At 45.7% G+C, this 15,982-nt stretch overlaps 1 protein-coding gene across 1 annotated transcript in view; it reads right to left on the bottom strand.

Annotated features, from left to right (window-relative positions):
* Positions 1 to 15,982, bottom strand: part of LOC144119390 (putative chitinase 10) — a 217,932-nt gene that overhangs the window by 58,913 nt on the left and 143,037 nt on the right. Inside the window, exons 6-7 of the mRNA XM_077652017.1 lie at positions 13,210 to 13,406; positions 9,769 to 10,084 (exon numbers count right to left, since the gene is read on the bottom strand). Coding sequence (XP_077508143.1) covers positions 9,769 to 10,084; positions 13,210 to 13,406 — 513 coding nt within the window. The remainder of the gene's footprint in view (positions 1 to 9,768; positions 10,085 to 13,209; positions 13,407 to 15,982) is intronic.

Genomic DNA, 15,982 nt, shown 5'->3' with positions numbered 1-15,982 from the left:
TTCGCTCTAGCCGGTGTTAAAGCAGGTTGCAGCTGAGAGGTGGCAGGCGACTGATGGAGAGCAGGAACTGGCTCTAGGCCCAAACTGCCGCGGCTGGCAGGCGGAGGGTTCACACACACGCGGAGGCTGGACAGTTTTAAACATCACGGCCCTCCTAATGAGGAGGGAATATTTTTTTATAAAACTGTAATCTGTGTCCATTTTATTGCGACTACAAGGCAGCTAACGCTGGATCACTCGGATTGCAAACTTATAACCGTCCTGCAATTTTGTAACACACTACATGCGAGGCTTTCCTGACGTGAATTGATACCACCTTAAAGTAACATGACTTTCTATCTTTTTCATATGTGCATGCTTTGAGACGAAAAATGTGGAAATGTGTACAGCTTTCATACGAATTCAGAAGCAACTGTTAAGTTTGTGCGTAGCTTTTCCTTTCGTTTGTTTCTCTGCGCTGAGCTGCTTTTTCATTCTGAAGAAAAAAGTTCTAAAATGCCCAATGCACATGCACGAAGTTTTCAGTCAGTGAAGGAACCTGAACCCTCTCATGATTGGAGACTGTACGACCAAAAAGTTAACCCGTTGCTTACTCCTTAGTCACGCAAAGTTCAGCGAGGACAGGAAGCCTCCCGCTTATATAGCAGCGGGTCATCACAGCCTTTTGCAACAAATTCTGTTGAAAAAACGCTAGATAGCGGGTTTGTTCGAGAGTACTGACAACACAAAAGAACGCTGACGTAACTGCAACAGATTAAAGAAGGTATCGAGACATGCTTACATGTGTGCATGTCTCACTACCTCTCTTTTGCTCTCGTAGTAGCACCAACCTTCTCTTACATCATTGCACCAACTCGTCCAACAAAGTGCTGCTGACATTCCCTCCTTAGCCTCTCATGTTTTATATCAAGAAAGACTAACTATCCAAGACCAACCCGAGAGCACGCAAGTAGCAAAAGTAAGGGCTACCGATAAGAAAGGTGACCGTAATAATCTTAATAACTATCGCCCAGTATCGATTCTTCCCGTTTTTTCCAAAGGGTTAGGAAAAACCTGTGCTTGGGCGCTTTGAATCATTTTTTGAAAAAGCGAACAGTATAACTGATGCCCAGTATGGTTTCAGAAAATTCAGATCTACACAACTTCATTGCTAGACCAAAAAGAATACATTTTAACAAATTAAATAGTAAGAAATATGTTCTAGGTATATTTCTAGATCTTACAAAGGCTTTTGATTATCTGAACCGCAATCTGCTTCGTGTAAAATAAAAAAAAAGCTATGGTGTTCGTGGATAACCGTTAGAGCTAATTTTCCACATCGCGTCCATTATGTTCAGTTTAAGGGTACTCTTGAAATTTAACTTGTACGCACTCTGGGGTTAGGCAGGGAAGTATTTAGGGCCATTTTTATTTAGTATCTACTTAAACGACATTGTCAATGTGGACTCACAAGCTAAGTTTGTTATATAAGCAGATGTCACCAGCATGTTTTGTGTTCCGGAAAATTGTACTGAACTGTTTAGCATTGGAAACAATATTATCTAAAGTAGGTGAATGGGCAAAGCAGAATGGTTTAATAATAAACGATTCGAAAACAAGAGCGATTCTTCTTCGCGCAAAAACAAGGATGGTTTCGTCGGAGTTAAAACTTAAGATTTATGGCTCGGAGGTTGAAATGGTGAGTGAATTTAAAACGTAAGGTGACTTTTTTTACAGAAACAATGCCCTGGGGCCGGCACACTTACTACATATCGTCAAAACTTTCGCCAGTAGTTGGTATTTTGCACCGAAAAAAAATTTTCCCTAGCCAAGAATATTATTATACTCTTATATAACTCACTTTTTCTATCTTATTTAAATTATTGCACACTCGTGTGGGGTAGAAACACAGTGACCAGTATGCAGAAACTAAGTAGATTACAGAGGAAGGCAGTTAGAATTATAGCACGCTCTCCATACGACTCCAATTTACAGCCGTTGTATCAAAAGCTTGGACTACTACATGTGGAACTTATGCACAATTACAGTCTATGTGTGGCACTAATCAGAGAAAGAAAGAAAAACTCTAACATCCTCACAAATTTAGGGAAATTAACTGCGAAAGCTTCGTCACGTCATTTCACTCGTAAACCCGAAACCTAGAAAGTTGAGTGCAAACTGCTGGGCTAGTTGGTTCATATTGCATAGAAAAGGAACCAGCGAAAATAGACGCAAGACAAGAACAAAGGAGGCACACACCACAACGCTGGACTTACATCTGATTTATTGCGATGAAGAATTGCTCGTTTTAAAAGAATTTCCTGCCTGCACACCCACCCTACAGACAATACACTTCGCGCACCACATGATGACATGCCTACTATAACGATAAAAACTTTTACTTCTTTTCAGTATAATCACAGACGGCTCACTGACGCATTTCTGCTTATTCTTTCTGATCATGAATGCCTCCAATAGCTCACGCTCACGTTTAGATTTCCCCCGCCCGATAATGCTGGCAATGTGAAAACTAGGAGAACATTTGCAGTCCTTTACATGTAAGGCTAGATTGCTGCCTGTGCCAGTGCCCAAAGTTGTGCGATGTTGCCTCAGGCGCTCATTCAAGCATGCTCCAGTTTGGCCTATGTAGATTTTCCCGCATGACAATGGGATTGAATACACCACGCCCACTGCGCATGTGGTGAACATAGTCTGGTGTTTCGTGTTGCAACCACCAGTTCTGCGCATGTCTGCAAAGGTTTGGGCGCATAAATCGGACAGTTTGCAAGGAGCAGAAAATGCCATAGTGACACCAAACTTCTGATCCACTTCTTTCAGACCATGTGAAGTTTTGTGGAAGTAAGGCATGACTTCCAACTTTCTTGTTGGCACTTCTACTGGCCTGGCATACTTTGAAGATAACGTCAGTTTTTTCCCCAAGGATTCCGCCACCGCCAGCAAAACCGAGGGAAGAAACCCAGAACATTGTAGCCGTTCAACCTGCTCCGCCAGACTTTGCTGCATCACATGAGGGCAACTCTTCTTTGAGGCATTCAAAAAACATAAGTTTGCAATGCTGCGCTTCACTAACTTAGAATGGGCCGAATCATACGGCAACAGTGCCTTCTTAGACATGGGCGCATATTTCAAGCACACGTGTTGATTGGGTAAAAAAGTCAATTCTAAATCCAGGAACCTAATGGTCTTGTCAGAAGGAATCTCATGCGTAAAAACCAAGTTCTTAGAACAAGTGCTAAAAATATTTACAATCTGGTCTGCCACAAGGGTAAACTGGTCAGTTTCGGTTAAGTTCAAAATTACTAAAAAATCGTCAACATATCTAAAAACCCTTACAACACGTGTGTCGTTTAGAGATCTTTGTAGCATCGACTCAAATTTTGCTAAAAAAATGTTGCACAGCACCGGCGCAACACAGGAGCCGATACAGATTCCATGTTTTTGCACAACATACTCATCTTCATGCTGTGCTATCGTAGAATTCAAGTACACTTTTAAAAGTACGAGGAAGGATTCTAAAGTGATGCCACACTTATTCTGGAAAGAAATTGTCCCAGATCTTTCAATGATTTCGCGCACAGCAATAAAAAGTTCGTCATGGGGCACAGAATAAAACAAGTCCACAATGCCCACCGAGAAGGCTGCATTAGCGTCGGGGAAACCGCGATTGAGGCACTCCACCAGGCTCATTGAACCCAGCACAACAAAAGGATCCGCAGGCACCAGGCCCTCGAAGGAACACTGTAGGTAGTTTGAAAGCACTTTTTGCCATGAACCTTCTTCCGTGACGATCGCCGTGAAATGGTTGTCAGGCTTATGTGTATTTGCTGTGAAGAACACACGCGGGGAGTCTTGATGGCATTTACGAACTTGCTTCTCAACGCTGCCCAAATTCAACCTATTGAGAAGCCTTAAGGCCAACGCCTTGGCCTTGTGCGGTTTTACTTCTGCCTTTTTGAAGTTCTTTTCTATAGCTTCGGCCGCTTTCGTCTTAAAAAGGGAAGAGAGAAGCACCGCGAACCCACCTTCCTTTTCAGCTTGAAGGAGACTGAGGCCTTCTTGTTGGAAGTGGGCGACCAAAGGGCGCAGATCCCTGCTAGGATGACGTCGGCCCGTCCAGGTTCTCAAGAGACAGTCAACACCCTCTGAGAAGCAACGAGCTTTCTCCTCAAAAGGGGCCTTGTCAGCCACTCTGTCAACCACTGCCAGAAGCTCGTGCTTGTGGGACCTTGGTTCAAGGGAGAACTTAGGTCCGCGCTTCAGGATGTCGTCGAATACTGAGGGAAGAGAGGCTTCACCCAGGTACGTGACAGCTGTACCAGTTGCTTTTTGTAGCCTTTTCCTGGGCAGAAATCGCCGAAAGTCATTCCAGTAGGCTTCAGTGAGTAGTGAAGCGAGACGAAGTTGCTCCCGAAGCCTACTTGCAGCCGCCCAAGGTTGTCCGGCTTGAAGGCACATAAGTCGCATCCATTCCCTCAAGTGTCGGACCTGCCGGTAAAGCTCCGATTTCAAGATTTTGCATACACGCTTCCAGTGTCCTGTAGAAGGTTGCAGAGATCCGAAAAGCTGGCAGACTTCTAATGGTGGGATTCCGCACTTCAGTCCATGTGACAGCGCTCGTGCCTTGCAAGTAGTGAGAACAATAGCGCTGACGCAGGAAGATAAACCATCAGTAGATGTACGAAGACACATAAAAGAGCCCGGTGTAGAAGAATAGTAGTTCATGAGTGCAAACTGCTGGGCTAGTTGGTTCATATTGCATAGAAAAGGAACCAGCGAAAATAGACGCAAGACAAGAACAAAGGAGGCACACACCGCAACGCTGGACTTACATCTGATTTATTGCGATGAAGAATTGCTCGTTTTAAAAGAATTTCCTGCCTGCGCACCCACCCTACAGACAATACACTTCGCGCACCACATGATGACATGCCTACTATAACGATAAAAACTTGTACTCCTTTTCAGTGATAATCACAGACGGCTCACTGACGCATTTCTGCTTATTCTTTCTGATCATGAATGCCTCCAATAGCTCACGCTCACGTCGTTTAGATTTCCCCCGCCCGATAATGCTGGCAATGTGGAAACTAGGAGAACATTTGCAGTCCTTTACATGTAAGGCTAGATTGCTGCCTGTGCCAGTGCCCAAAGTTGTGCGATGTTGCCTCAGGCGCTCATTCAAGCATGCTCCAGTTTGGCCTATGTAGATTTTCCCGCATGACAATGGGATTGAATACACCACGCCCACTGCGCAAGTGGTGAACATAGTCTGGTGTTTCGTGTTGCAACCACCAGTTCTGCGCATGTCTGCAAAGGTTTGGGCGCACAAACCGGACAGTTTGCAAGGAGCAGAAAATGCCATAGTGACACCAAACTTCTGAGCCACTTTTTTCAGACCATGTGAAGTCTTGTGGAAGTAAGGCATGACTTCCAACTTTCTTGTTGGCACTTCTACTGGCCTGGCATACTTTGAAGATAACTTGTTTTTTCCCCAAGGATTCCGCCAGTGTATTGTCTGTAGGGTGAGTGCGCAGGCAGGAAATTCTTTTAAAACGAGCAATTCTTCATCGCAATAAATCAGTTGTACGTCCAGCGTTGTGGTGTGTGCCTCCTTTGTTCTTGTCTTGCGTCTATTTTCGCTGGTTCCTTTTCTATGCAATATGAACCAACTAGCCCAGCAGTTTGCACTCCTGAACTACTATTCTTATACACCGGGCTCTTTTATGTGTCTTCGTAGATCTACTGATGGTTTATCTTCCTGCGTCAGCGCTATTGTTCTCACTACTTGCAAGGCACGAGCGCTGTCACATGGACTGAAGTGCGGAATCCCACCATTAGAAGTCTGCCAGCTTTTCGGACCTCTGCAACCTTCTACAGGGCACTGGAAGCGTGTGTGCAAAATCTTGAAATCGGAGCTCTACCGGCAGGTCCGACACTTGAGGGAATGGATGCGACTTATGTGCCTACAAGCCGGACTACCTTGGGCAGCTGCAAGTAGGCTTCGGGAGCATCTTCGTCTCGCTTCACTACTCACTGAAGCCTACTGGAATGACTTTAGGCGATTTCTGCCCAGGAAAAGGATACAAAAAGCAACTGGTACAGCTGTCACGTACCTGGGCGAAGCCTCTCTTCCCTCAGTATTCGACGACATCCTGAAGCGCGGACCTAAGTTCTCCCTTGAACCAAGGTCCCGCAAGCACGAGCTTCTGGCAGTGGTTGACAGAGTGGCTGACAAGGCCCCTTTTGAGGAGAAAGCTCGTTGCGTCTCAGAGGGTGTTGACTGTCTCATGAGAACCTGGACGGGCCGACGTCAACCAAGCAGGGATCTGCGCCCTTTGGTCGCCCACTTCCAACAAGAAGGCCTCAGTCTCCTTCAAGCTGACAAGGAAGGTGGGTTCGCGGTGCTTCCCTCTTCCCTTTTTAAGACGAAAGCGGCCGAAGCTATAGAAAAGAACTTCAAAAAGGCAGAAGTAAAACCGCGCAAGGCCAAGGCGTTGGCCTGAAGGCTTCTCAATAGGTTGAATTTGGGCAGCATTGAGAAGCAAGTTCGTAAATGCCAGCAAGACTCCCTGCGTGTGTTCTTCACAGCAAAGACACATAAGCCTGACAACCCTTTCAGGGCGATCGTCACGGAAGAAGGTTCATGGCAAAAAGTGCTTTCAAACTACCTACAGTGTTCCTTCGAGGGCCTGGTGCCTGCGGATCCTTTTGTTGTGCAGGGTTCAATGAGTCTGGTGGAGTGCCTCAATCGCGGTTTCCCCGACGCTAATGCAGCCTTCTCCGTGGACATTGTGGACTAGTTTTATTCTGTGCCCCATGACGAACTTTTTATTGCTGTGCGCGAATTCATTGAAAGATCTGGGACAATTTCTTTCCAGAATAAGTGTGGCATCACTTTAGAAACCTTCCTCGAACTTTTAAAAGAGTACTTGAATTCTACGATAGCACAGCATGAAGATGAGTATGTATGTTGTGCAAAAACATGGAATCTGTATCAGCTCCTTTGTTGCGCCGGTGCTGTGCAACATTTTTTTATCAAAATTTGACTCGATGCTACAAGGATCTCTAAACGACACACGTGTTTTAAGGGTTTTTAGATATCTTGACGATTTTTTAGTAATTTTGAACTTAACCGAAACTGACCAGTTTACCCTTGTGGCAGACCAGATTGTAAATATTTTTTGCACTTGTTCTAAGAACTTGGTTTTTACGCATGAGATTCCTTCTGACAAGACCATTATACCCAATCAACACGTGTGCTGGAAATATGCGCCTAGGTCTAAGAAGGCACTGTTGCCGTATGATTCGGCCCATTCTAAGTTAGTGAAGCGCAGCATTGCAAACTTAAGTTTTTTGAATGCCTTAAAGAAGAGTTGCCCTCATGTGATGCAGCAAAGTCTGGCGGAGCAGGTTGAACGGCTACAATGTTCTGGGTTTCCTCCCTCGGTTTTGCTGGCGGTGGCGGAATCCTTGGGGAAAAAACTGAAGTTATCTTCAAAGTATTCCAGGCCAGTAGAAGTGCCAACAAGAAAGTTGAAATTCATGCCTTACTTCCACAAGACTTCACATGGTCTGAAAAAAGTGGCTCAGAAGTTTGGTGTCACTATGGCATTTTCTGCTCCTTTCAAACTGTCCGGTTTGTGCGCCCAAACCTTTGCAGACATGCGCAGAACTGGTGGTTGCAACACGAAACACCAGACTATGTTCACCACATGCGCAGTGGGCGTGGTGTATTCAATCCCATTGTCATGCGGGAAAATCTACATATGCCAAACTAGAGCATGCTTGAATGAGCGCCTGAGGCAACATCGCACAACTTTGGGCACTGGCACAGGCAGCAATCTAGCCTTACATGTAAAGGACTGCAAATATTCTCCTAGTTTTCACATTGCCAGCATTATCGGGCGGGGGAAATCTAAACGTGAGCGTGAGCTATTGGAGGCATTCATGATCAGAAAGAATAAGCAGAAATTCGTCAGTGAGCCGTCTGTGATTATCACTGAAAAGGAGTACAAGTTTTTATCGTTATAGTAGGCATGTCATCATGTGGTGCGCGAAGTGTATTGTCTGTAGGGTGGGTGCGCAGGCAGAAAATTCTTTTAAAACGAGCAATTCTTCATCGCAATAAATCAGATGTAAGTCCAGCGTTGTGGTGTGTGCCTCCTTTGTTCTTGTCTTGCGTGTATTTTCGCTGGTTCCTTTTCTATGCCTAGAAAGTTGATTTCTGCAGAACAAACTACGCTACGCAAACCCTAAACCACTGCATTCCCACCCACCTAATCTCCTACTTATCTAATAATACCGTCATTATACAGTTGAATGCTAGGCAGCTTAGGAAAATATTTATTCCATATTACCCATGTCATATGTTACCAGAAATAGCACTCTACAATTCATTAACTGACATCTCAGTTTGGCGGTGTTCTTTTGTTTTTGTTTTTGTTTTCTTTTAAGGGGGAATGGGGTGCTGCATGTCCTTAGAATATATTAACACACTCCTCTTTTGGACAACGTGTTTGAATGCGACTGCACTGTAATTTTAAATGCGCGAGAGATGCATTGTGTTTTACCACTTTCCATGGCTTTGAAAATTTCGAATTCTTAATCCCCACTACTGACTGAATTTGTTCATACTATATCCCCCATCTCTCCATTGTACGTGCATATAAACATTTTTTTGTTTTTCATGTTTCTTATGAGCTTCACATTTTGTTCGTAATTTTAAGCCACTATCCAAGCTGTACGTTCCCATGTTAAATGCTGTGTCTCTGATGCTCTCACTTGTATTTTATTGCTCTCACGTGTCACCTGTTGTTTTTATGTAGTGGGCGAGGACCAGTCAAGCTGTGGCTGCAGCTTTTAGCCTCGTCTTCCCCCATCGTTGATAGAAAATAAAGCTTATCTATCTAACCGTTAAGGGCTCTTGCATTTGTCACCTATCTTCATGTAGCATGCCTTTCGCGAGACGCATTCCGCTGCCAGCTTCCATTTGTGGCAGCCTTCTGTCCACATGAAGACTAGCTCAGCACACTCTCGAACACGAAGGCTAAAGCATGACCTTCTCACTAAGGATGATTCGTGAATACAGTTAGACGGTAGTCGTAGTAATCTCGTATGAGAAGCATCAAGCGAGCTGCCAGCATGTGTTGGCAATCTTGCCCTGCCATGAACGGCGAGTGCGAGCATTGCATATCATGTACATGTCGCCCTTTCATCTTTCACGTTATGCGCACATTGCCGAGACAAAGTCTCAGGGGTTCTAGCCTCTAAAACGTTCCCCTGTGAAAGTCTTCCAAGCATGCATCAATTACTAGCTCCGAATATAGAAGCTAGAGCATCAATTCTACTATATGCCCCAAATGCTGAGGTCGTTTGCGAAAATTCAGAATGTATGTTATAAGAAGCAGTTCATTTGTCCTGATGCTTATCAACATGCGCAATCGCTTACCAATATCCCCCCTCCCTATATGCATAATACTTCCTGCCGTGCTTTAGCTCTCGTGATATATAAATTTGGCTCTTGGTTTTCTTCCTGAGCGATAGCCTTTTGTGTTTCGTAAGCTTTTTTCCAAAGCGTGGATGCGTGTTATAAGCAGGAAAACATTACACAAAGTGAGTGTAAGGGAAGCGTCAACGACGTCAGCGACCCGCATTTGCGGTCGGCGGAATGGGGCGGCCTTACTTTTCGCCTCTTTTCCTTGGGGCATGCTATGAAAAAGCGTAAATTGCGTTAGAAAAGAATCCCTTGTGGCGTTAACGCACACGCACCAATTCCTGGTGACTGCGGGCAACATTCCTCGCGAATTCTTCCCGCACTGTGGGGTCACTGATGATGGCCGAGAAATTAGCGCTGTCCCGACGCTCGCCGCCCACAGTGACGTAGATGCCAATTGGCCCTGCCCGGTGGTTCAGGTGCCCAGCGGTGCGCATCGTGACCAGATGGCGCAAGTATTCCCCGCCGCTGGGGTGTTTCCACACGACGGTCCTTGTGTCCACATCGATGGCGTAGCCCGCAACCACCACCGCTGTGCACAGTGTAAAAGGCACCAGGGACGGCGGGTACGGCTCTACCGTGCGGAAATACCTGGGTGCAGTTAGAACCACACCATGGACATGGACGTGGAGCAGTGTACAGGAACCGCTAAGCGCGCAGAGGAATATTCGTTCAACAAAATGCTGATAACTTCACGTATCTCACCACCCTCAAATTACTCGGTAAATGGGCTAGGACAGCAGCTGCAAAACATTTGCATACTACATGTTTTTCCTCGCAAGAAAAGGCTGAGCTCTAAAAAAATACTACATTAAAGTGCACTCTTCTCAAGGTAAAATCAAAGCGCCAGTTTTCCAGTTCACTACATTATATAGAGAATAGACTGAATCACTTTTATGCAGACTATGCCGGCCTATCCAGCAACACGTGACACCACTCAGAGAGAGAATATTTAACAGAAGAAAAAATACGCTTTGGACAGAAGAAAGCGACCAGGCGTCACGAACCTCTGAGGAAAGGTTTTAATTATCATCATCATCACCATCCCGCCGAGAAGTCGTGGACCGGAAATTTGCGTTTAGCACTAATGACGTTGGCACTTCGTAACCGCCGTTACACCAGACTGCTGACCGCTGACGCAACAAAACTAGTCCATAAAACGAGTCCATTTGCTTAGTCGCCATCTTGGTGGTAATACTCGCAATGCACACCTGACAGAACAAGACACAGCACGCATGCATTCCTGAAGCTGGGTTATCCAAGGGTAATACGAATTATATACTGCAAATTTTTGTCGACATTTTCTGCTTTGTAACAACCCTTTTTTCATTAAACGCATTCCCTCTGGTATCAAGCTGCGGTAATCAATGGATATGGGGCCAACTGTGACAACCAACTGTGGGGGCAAGCTGTGGTACAGCTGACCCAGTCACGTGAAAGGTGCGAGAAGAGTTGTTTTGAAGCCGCGGTTCTAGCATGTCGCCGCGAGTGAAGCAGTCTTTGTCGAAATCATGGAGTAAATCTTTCAGCACACTGACAGCAGCACACGAAATCAAATTTACGTTTTCTGATGAGAGAAATAAAGCCCTAATCTTAGCGAGCAATAGCCGCTGACATTCCGAAGACGTCCATAAACATGTCCGAGTAAGTGGCAGCAGAGAGATTGCGAGACAAAGACCCCAGTGTAAGTAATGCCCTTAAGTGTGTTGGTTTCAGGCAATGCCGAAAGACGCAAGAGCCATGTCATAGAAAAGCTCAAATAGCCGCCATAGGAACTGATAAATTGCTCCAAATACTTAAATACCAATGCAGCAATGCCATTTACAATGTCTCATTACACCGCTGCTTCCAAACACAATCTGCCAAGCTATGCCCCCTTCATAGGACACAAATCTTTCCCACCCACGTCCAATAACCTCTCACCTGCGCCAGCCGTGGACACTATATTAGTAAACATGCTAACTTCACAGTCAACAAGACCTGTCACTGGCTGCTACGTTAGCGTTTCTTTGCCACCCACTTCGCTACCATATAGACTATCAGCTATTACGTGTCTCAGATAACTTTACCAGGAACATTCACTTCTGTTATTTTCAGCTGGAGTTAGCATTACCTCGCATTTCTTTCCAAGCCACTCTGACCTCAGTCTCTTGATGTAGATCCTATAATCACCATTTCTACACACAAACATTGAGTTGCCCTGACTTACATTTCCTACCGTTTTTGCTCCCCTACAAGCTCACACTCCGTACATGAGTATAGGCAAGACACGACTGGTATACACTGTAGCGAGAAAAAGTGATCTGTTACAAAGCTCTTCGGTAAGACTTGATTGCCGTGCCTATTTATAGCGCCTACAGACAGATAAGGAAGTGCCGTGTTTCATCCATTGGTATGTCATTTCGCTTGTTTCGAAGCGCGGGGCTGAAGCTCCCACCAGTAAATTAAATGCGAGAGCACTACTTCACAGGCTCCCAACTAAGAATCTTGTGCGAGGCTCGGAGTAACTCGGGTAAGCACGGGCTAATTCAGGGCAGCGTAGCGGAAACTGCAGAAAGTGAAAGTGCGCGCAACTTCGGAGCAGCGTCGCGCTAGCTTTAACCAATGTGCGGAGGGCGTCGCGCCAGCTCCCACCCAGTGGGGAGAGGGTGTGAAGCTGAAAAGCATGACACAGGATTATATACACATGCCGATGTCAGAAAGAAGAAAAGAAGAATGACGACATGCTTTCGCACGCCTACTCAATAACTACGTTAGAACCCTACCACTTTTTTATTAATCCTGCTGTCTTTGCATGTAGTAGTAAAATACACGGCAGCCCCATTCATATCCGCCCAGTTACTTAACTTTATTGGTCCCGATTGCTGTCATGCGTAAATTTGTTTCCTTTTCAGACTTTAGAGCACTACACTAGATTTGATTTCAATATTCTTTCCCTCGTTCTTCGAGTGTGTAGGTCCATAATCATTTACTGCAAATTGTCATCCAAGATTACATATCAGGACTGTTGCAGCAGCAAATCAAGCACAATAAGCCTGTTCTTCATTATCACTTATCCTCATTCCTCGCTTATCTGACCTTCTCAATACCATTTTTAAAGTCTAGTGAAAAGCTTCGGAGAGACTCAGTCACCTTCCATAGTACCATTTATGGCTGGTATTCCACCACCTCTCCGGCCGTCGAAATCAGCACATTCCAAAAGTTTTATAAGTGCCTGTTCCACCGCCCAATGGCACAATTTCGACATAGCTCGACATATTTAAGCACATAAAATGTTTTTCACAATCACAGAGGCAATATATAGCGGCTCGCTGCATTTGGCGTATTTTCCTGAGTCACTATTTATGGTGCTGACATGGCATATTGCAAAGTAGCCGTTTCGAAACTCGGTGTATTCAGTTGGCAGAATAAATTATAAGCTCGCTCGGGTTCTATTACCGAGTACCTCAGCAGATAGCAACCTCTCACTACACGCCAACAGTATTTTGGTACTAGTATTATTAGCCTCAGCCATGAGCCGAGCAAGTTGTTTACTTGAACCCGTAGTAAGTTACGCTTGGTATATGAATATATCGTGTCTCTAATTCATTTCATATAAACACCAAAAAAAAAATGTCCGCACCTGGAGTCGAAGTGGCAGAAAACGTGTCGGTGCTATATGAATATATCGTGTCTCTAATTCATTTCATATAAACACCAAAAAAAAACGTCCGCACCTGGAGTCGAAGTGGCAGAAAACGTGTCGGTGCTGGACTTGCTGACCAGTGGCCGAGAAACGAGGCATCGTGAGCAAAGGTGCCATGGAGGCCAGCGACCAGTTTTGGCTTTCGAGGCGTTGATTGCAGAATTCAGCCACACTCGTACCCTCGGGAAGTAATACATTTTCCTCCGCATCGTAGGTGACGCGCGGTGCCTACAAAAAGTTTTTAAGAAAACAAATTAACCTTTTAAACGCCGCACTAATAAGCATTATTTCATGGCTGCAATCCCCGTTTAGAATTCACATATGCTTTCTGAAATGATAGAAACATTTACGATGAATACGAATATTTTTCCATGGCCCATTTCTGGAACACTGGCTTTTGAACTGTCTTTCTTTATTTTTTCTTAGACATTTGTCTAAGAGAGGGGCTGAGACCAAAGGCTTGGTACCGCCTGACAAGGCCTCAGCCCCCTGTGCATGACAAAGATGCAACAATATATATATATATATATATATATATATATATATATATATATATATATATATATATATATATATATATATATATATATATATATATATATATATATATATATATATATATCGAAGTATACGCTTCATTTAAGGAAACATTTTTATTTGACTCGACGTTTCGATCGGAGGACCGATCTTTTTCAAGAGTGGCCATACAGTGCATGGGCGCGTGCTCTATAGCATGGGAATTGACACACAGAAGGCCTAAAAAGAAAAGAAATGAAGAAAAGTAAAGAAAAGAAAAAGAAAAAAGGGGGAGGGGCGGCCGGGAGAACGTAACACCGCTGACAACTATGGCATATTAGGGAAGCAAAGGTGGCGCGTCGCGTACCCGTGAACTCACTGCACACACACACACACACGCACACACGAAGCGAAAGAGGGAGGCCGGGCTGGGTGCGCACGCGGCTACTTCGACAAGAAAAAAGAAAAAAAAGAGAGAGAGAGAAGCAAAAGCAGAGAAAAGGGGGAAAGCAAAGAAGAAACGTGGTGGGGCTTAACAAAAGAAGGGATGCGTCCGCCAATTGTGGGTTTCGGTATGCCTCTGTCCGCGTATATGCGGCCCCGAGCGGCTCCGAAAGATGGCCCGGACGAGGCGGAACAGGTTGAGACCGCCCAAAGTGGCTCCACATGGTGACACGTGAGCCGCTAAAACCCGATGAGCTTCCCATAGGAGGACCATATGGAAAGGCTTGTTGACAGGAATGAAAAAAAAACAAGAGATATAGCGCAGAGAAATTTCAAAAAATAAAAATATATAAAAATATATAATGACAAAAAAAAAGAAGAAAGAGAAGGGGACATATGGCCCTCGCGGGACCAAAGAATGAGTTGAACGGCAAACGGAAACAAGCCGAAACTGACATGAAGCGTATACTTCGATGTATATTATTTTAAGCAGTCAAGTACCTCATGTTTTCACAGCTACTATATATATATATTGAAGAAGATGAACCAGCCCCGAAGCCAACGACGACGAAGCGCTCGCGCCGCGGGTTGGATGCTCGTGCTGGATGGAACACTGCCGCTTGTGTCTGGTCTCTCGGCTCTCTGCTTCGTAGATTGCCTGTGCCAAGGTCTTCGTAGCCGGCGCTTCCATCGTGCCAATAAACCGCTCTACATTTGGTGGAGGAGCCGGGGGCTGTTTGTGGAAGAGGAGGGAGGGCGTCAGCGACCGCCTGCGTGATGGCGTGCCGGATCTCAGCGCTGAGGGGGGTCGGTGTCTGATGTTGGCGAGATAGGAGCGAGAGCTGCCGGCCGACCTCGTCCCGCACAAAGTCTTTGATGGTAGCAAGTAGATCTGGATTGAAGGCCACGCCGGAGATGGAGTCGGCAGGCGGAGGAGGCCGACGAGCGCAAAGACGTTGCTTGCGCAACTCGTCGAAACTCTGGCAAAGGGTATACACCGAGGTAACGGTGGTGGGACTCTTCGCTAACAACAGCTGAAAAGCATCGTCATCGATACCCTTCATGATGTGTGCTACTCCACGTGGTGCTACCCCAGCTTTGTCATCGGACATTTTCGACCGCTGCATTGACCGCGCTCTCGGCGCTGCTCACCGCGCGCAGCTCCTAGCCCTGCTCAACCAGTTTCGCTCATCGTTTGACCACCAGTCGACTTCTTTGGGCCGTGCGACCACTGTCGAGCACCACATTGACACCGGAACCCATGCTCCTCTCCGTCAGCGCCCCTACCGTGTGTCGCCTCCCGAGCGCCGCGTCATAACTGAGCGAGTTGACGACATGCTACAACGCGGCATTATTCAACCTTCCGCCAGTCCTTGGTCGTCCCCAGTCGTCCTGGTTAAAAAGAAGGATGGCTCGATACGATTTTGCGTGGACTATCGCCGGCTCAACAAAATTACGCGCAACGACGTATACCCGCTACCACGTATTGACGACGCCCTTGACTGCTTGCAAAGCGCCGAGTTCTTCTCCTCCCTGGATCTCCGTTCCGGCTATTGACAAGTCCCGATGGCTGAGTCCGACCGTCCTAAAACGGGGTTCGTCACCCCTGATGGACTCCATGAGTTCAACGTGATGCCATTCGGCCTCTTTAACGCTCCGCAACGTTTGAACGAATGATGGACAACATCTTGCGCGGCCTGAAGTGGACTGTTTGCCTCTGCTATTTAGATGATGTTGTCATGTTTTCGCCCGATTTTCCGACGCATCTCAAGCTCTTGCGCCAGATACTGAGCTGCCTCACCAATGCTGGCCTTCAACTTAATCTCAAAAAATGTTACTTTGGT

Source organism: Amblyomma americanum, chromosome 2 (assembly GCF_052857255.1).
Source record: "Amblyomma americanum isolate KBUSLIRL-KWMA chromosome 2, ASM5285725v1, whole genome shotgun sequence".
Taxonomy (NCBI): domain Eukaryota; kingdom Metazoa; phylum Arthropoda; class Arachnida; order Ixodida; family Ixodidae; genus Amblyomma; species Amblyomma americanum.
This window is presented reverse-complemented; position numbering and strand designations above follow the sequence as displayed.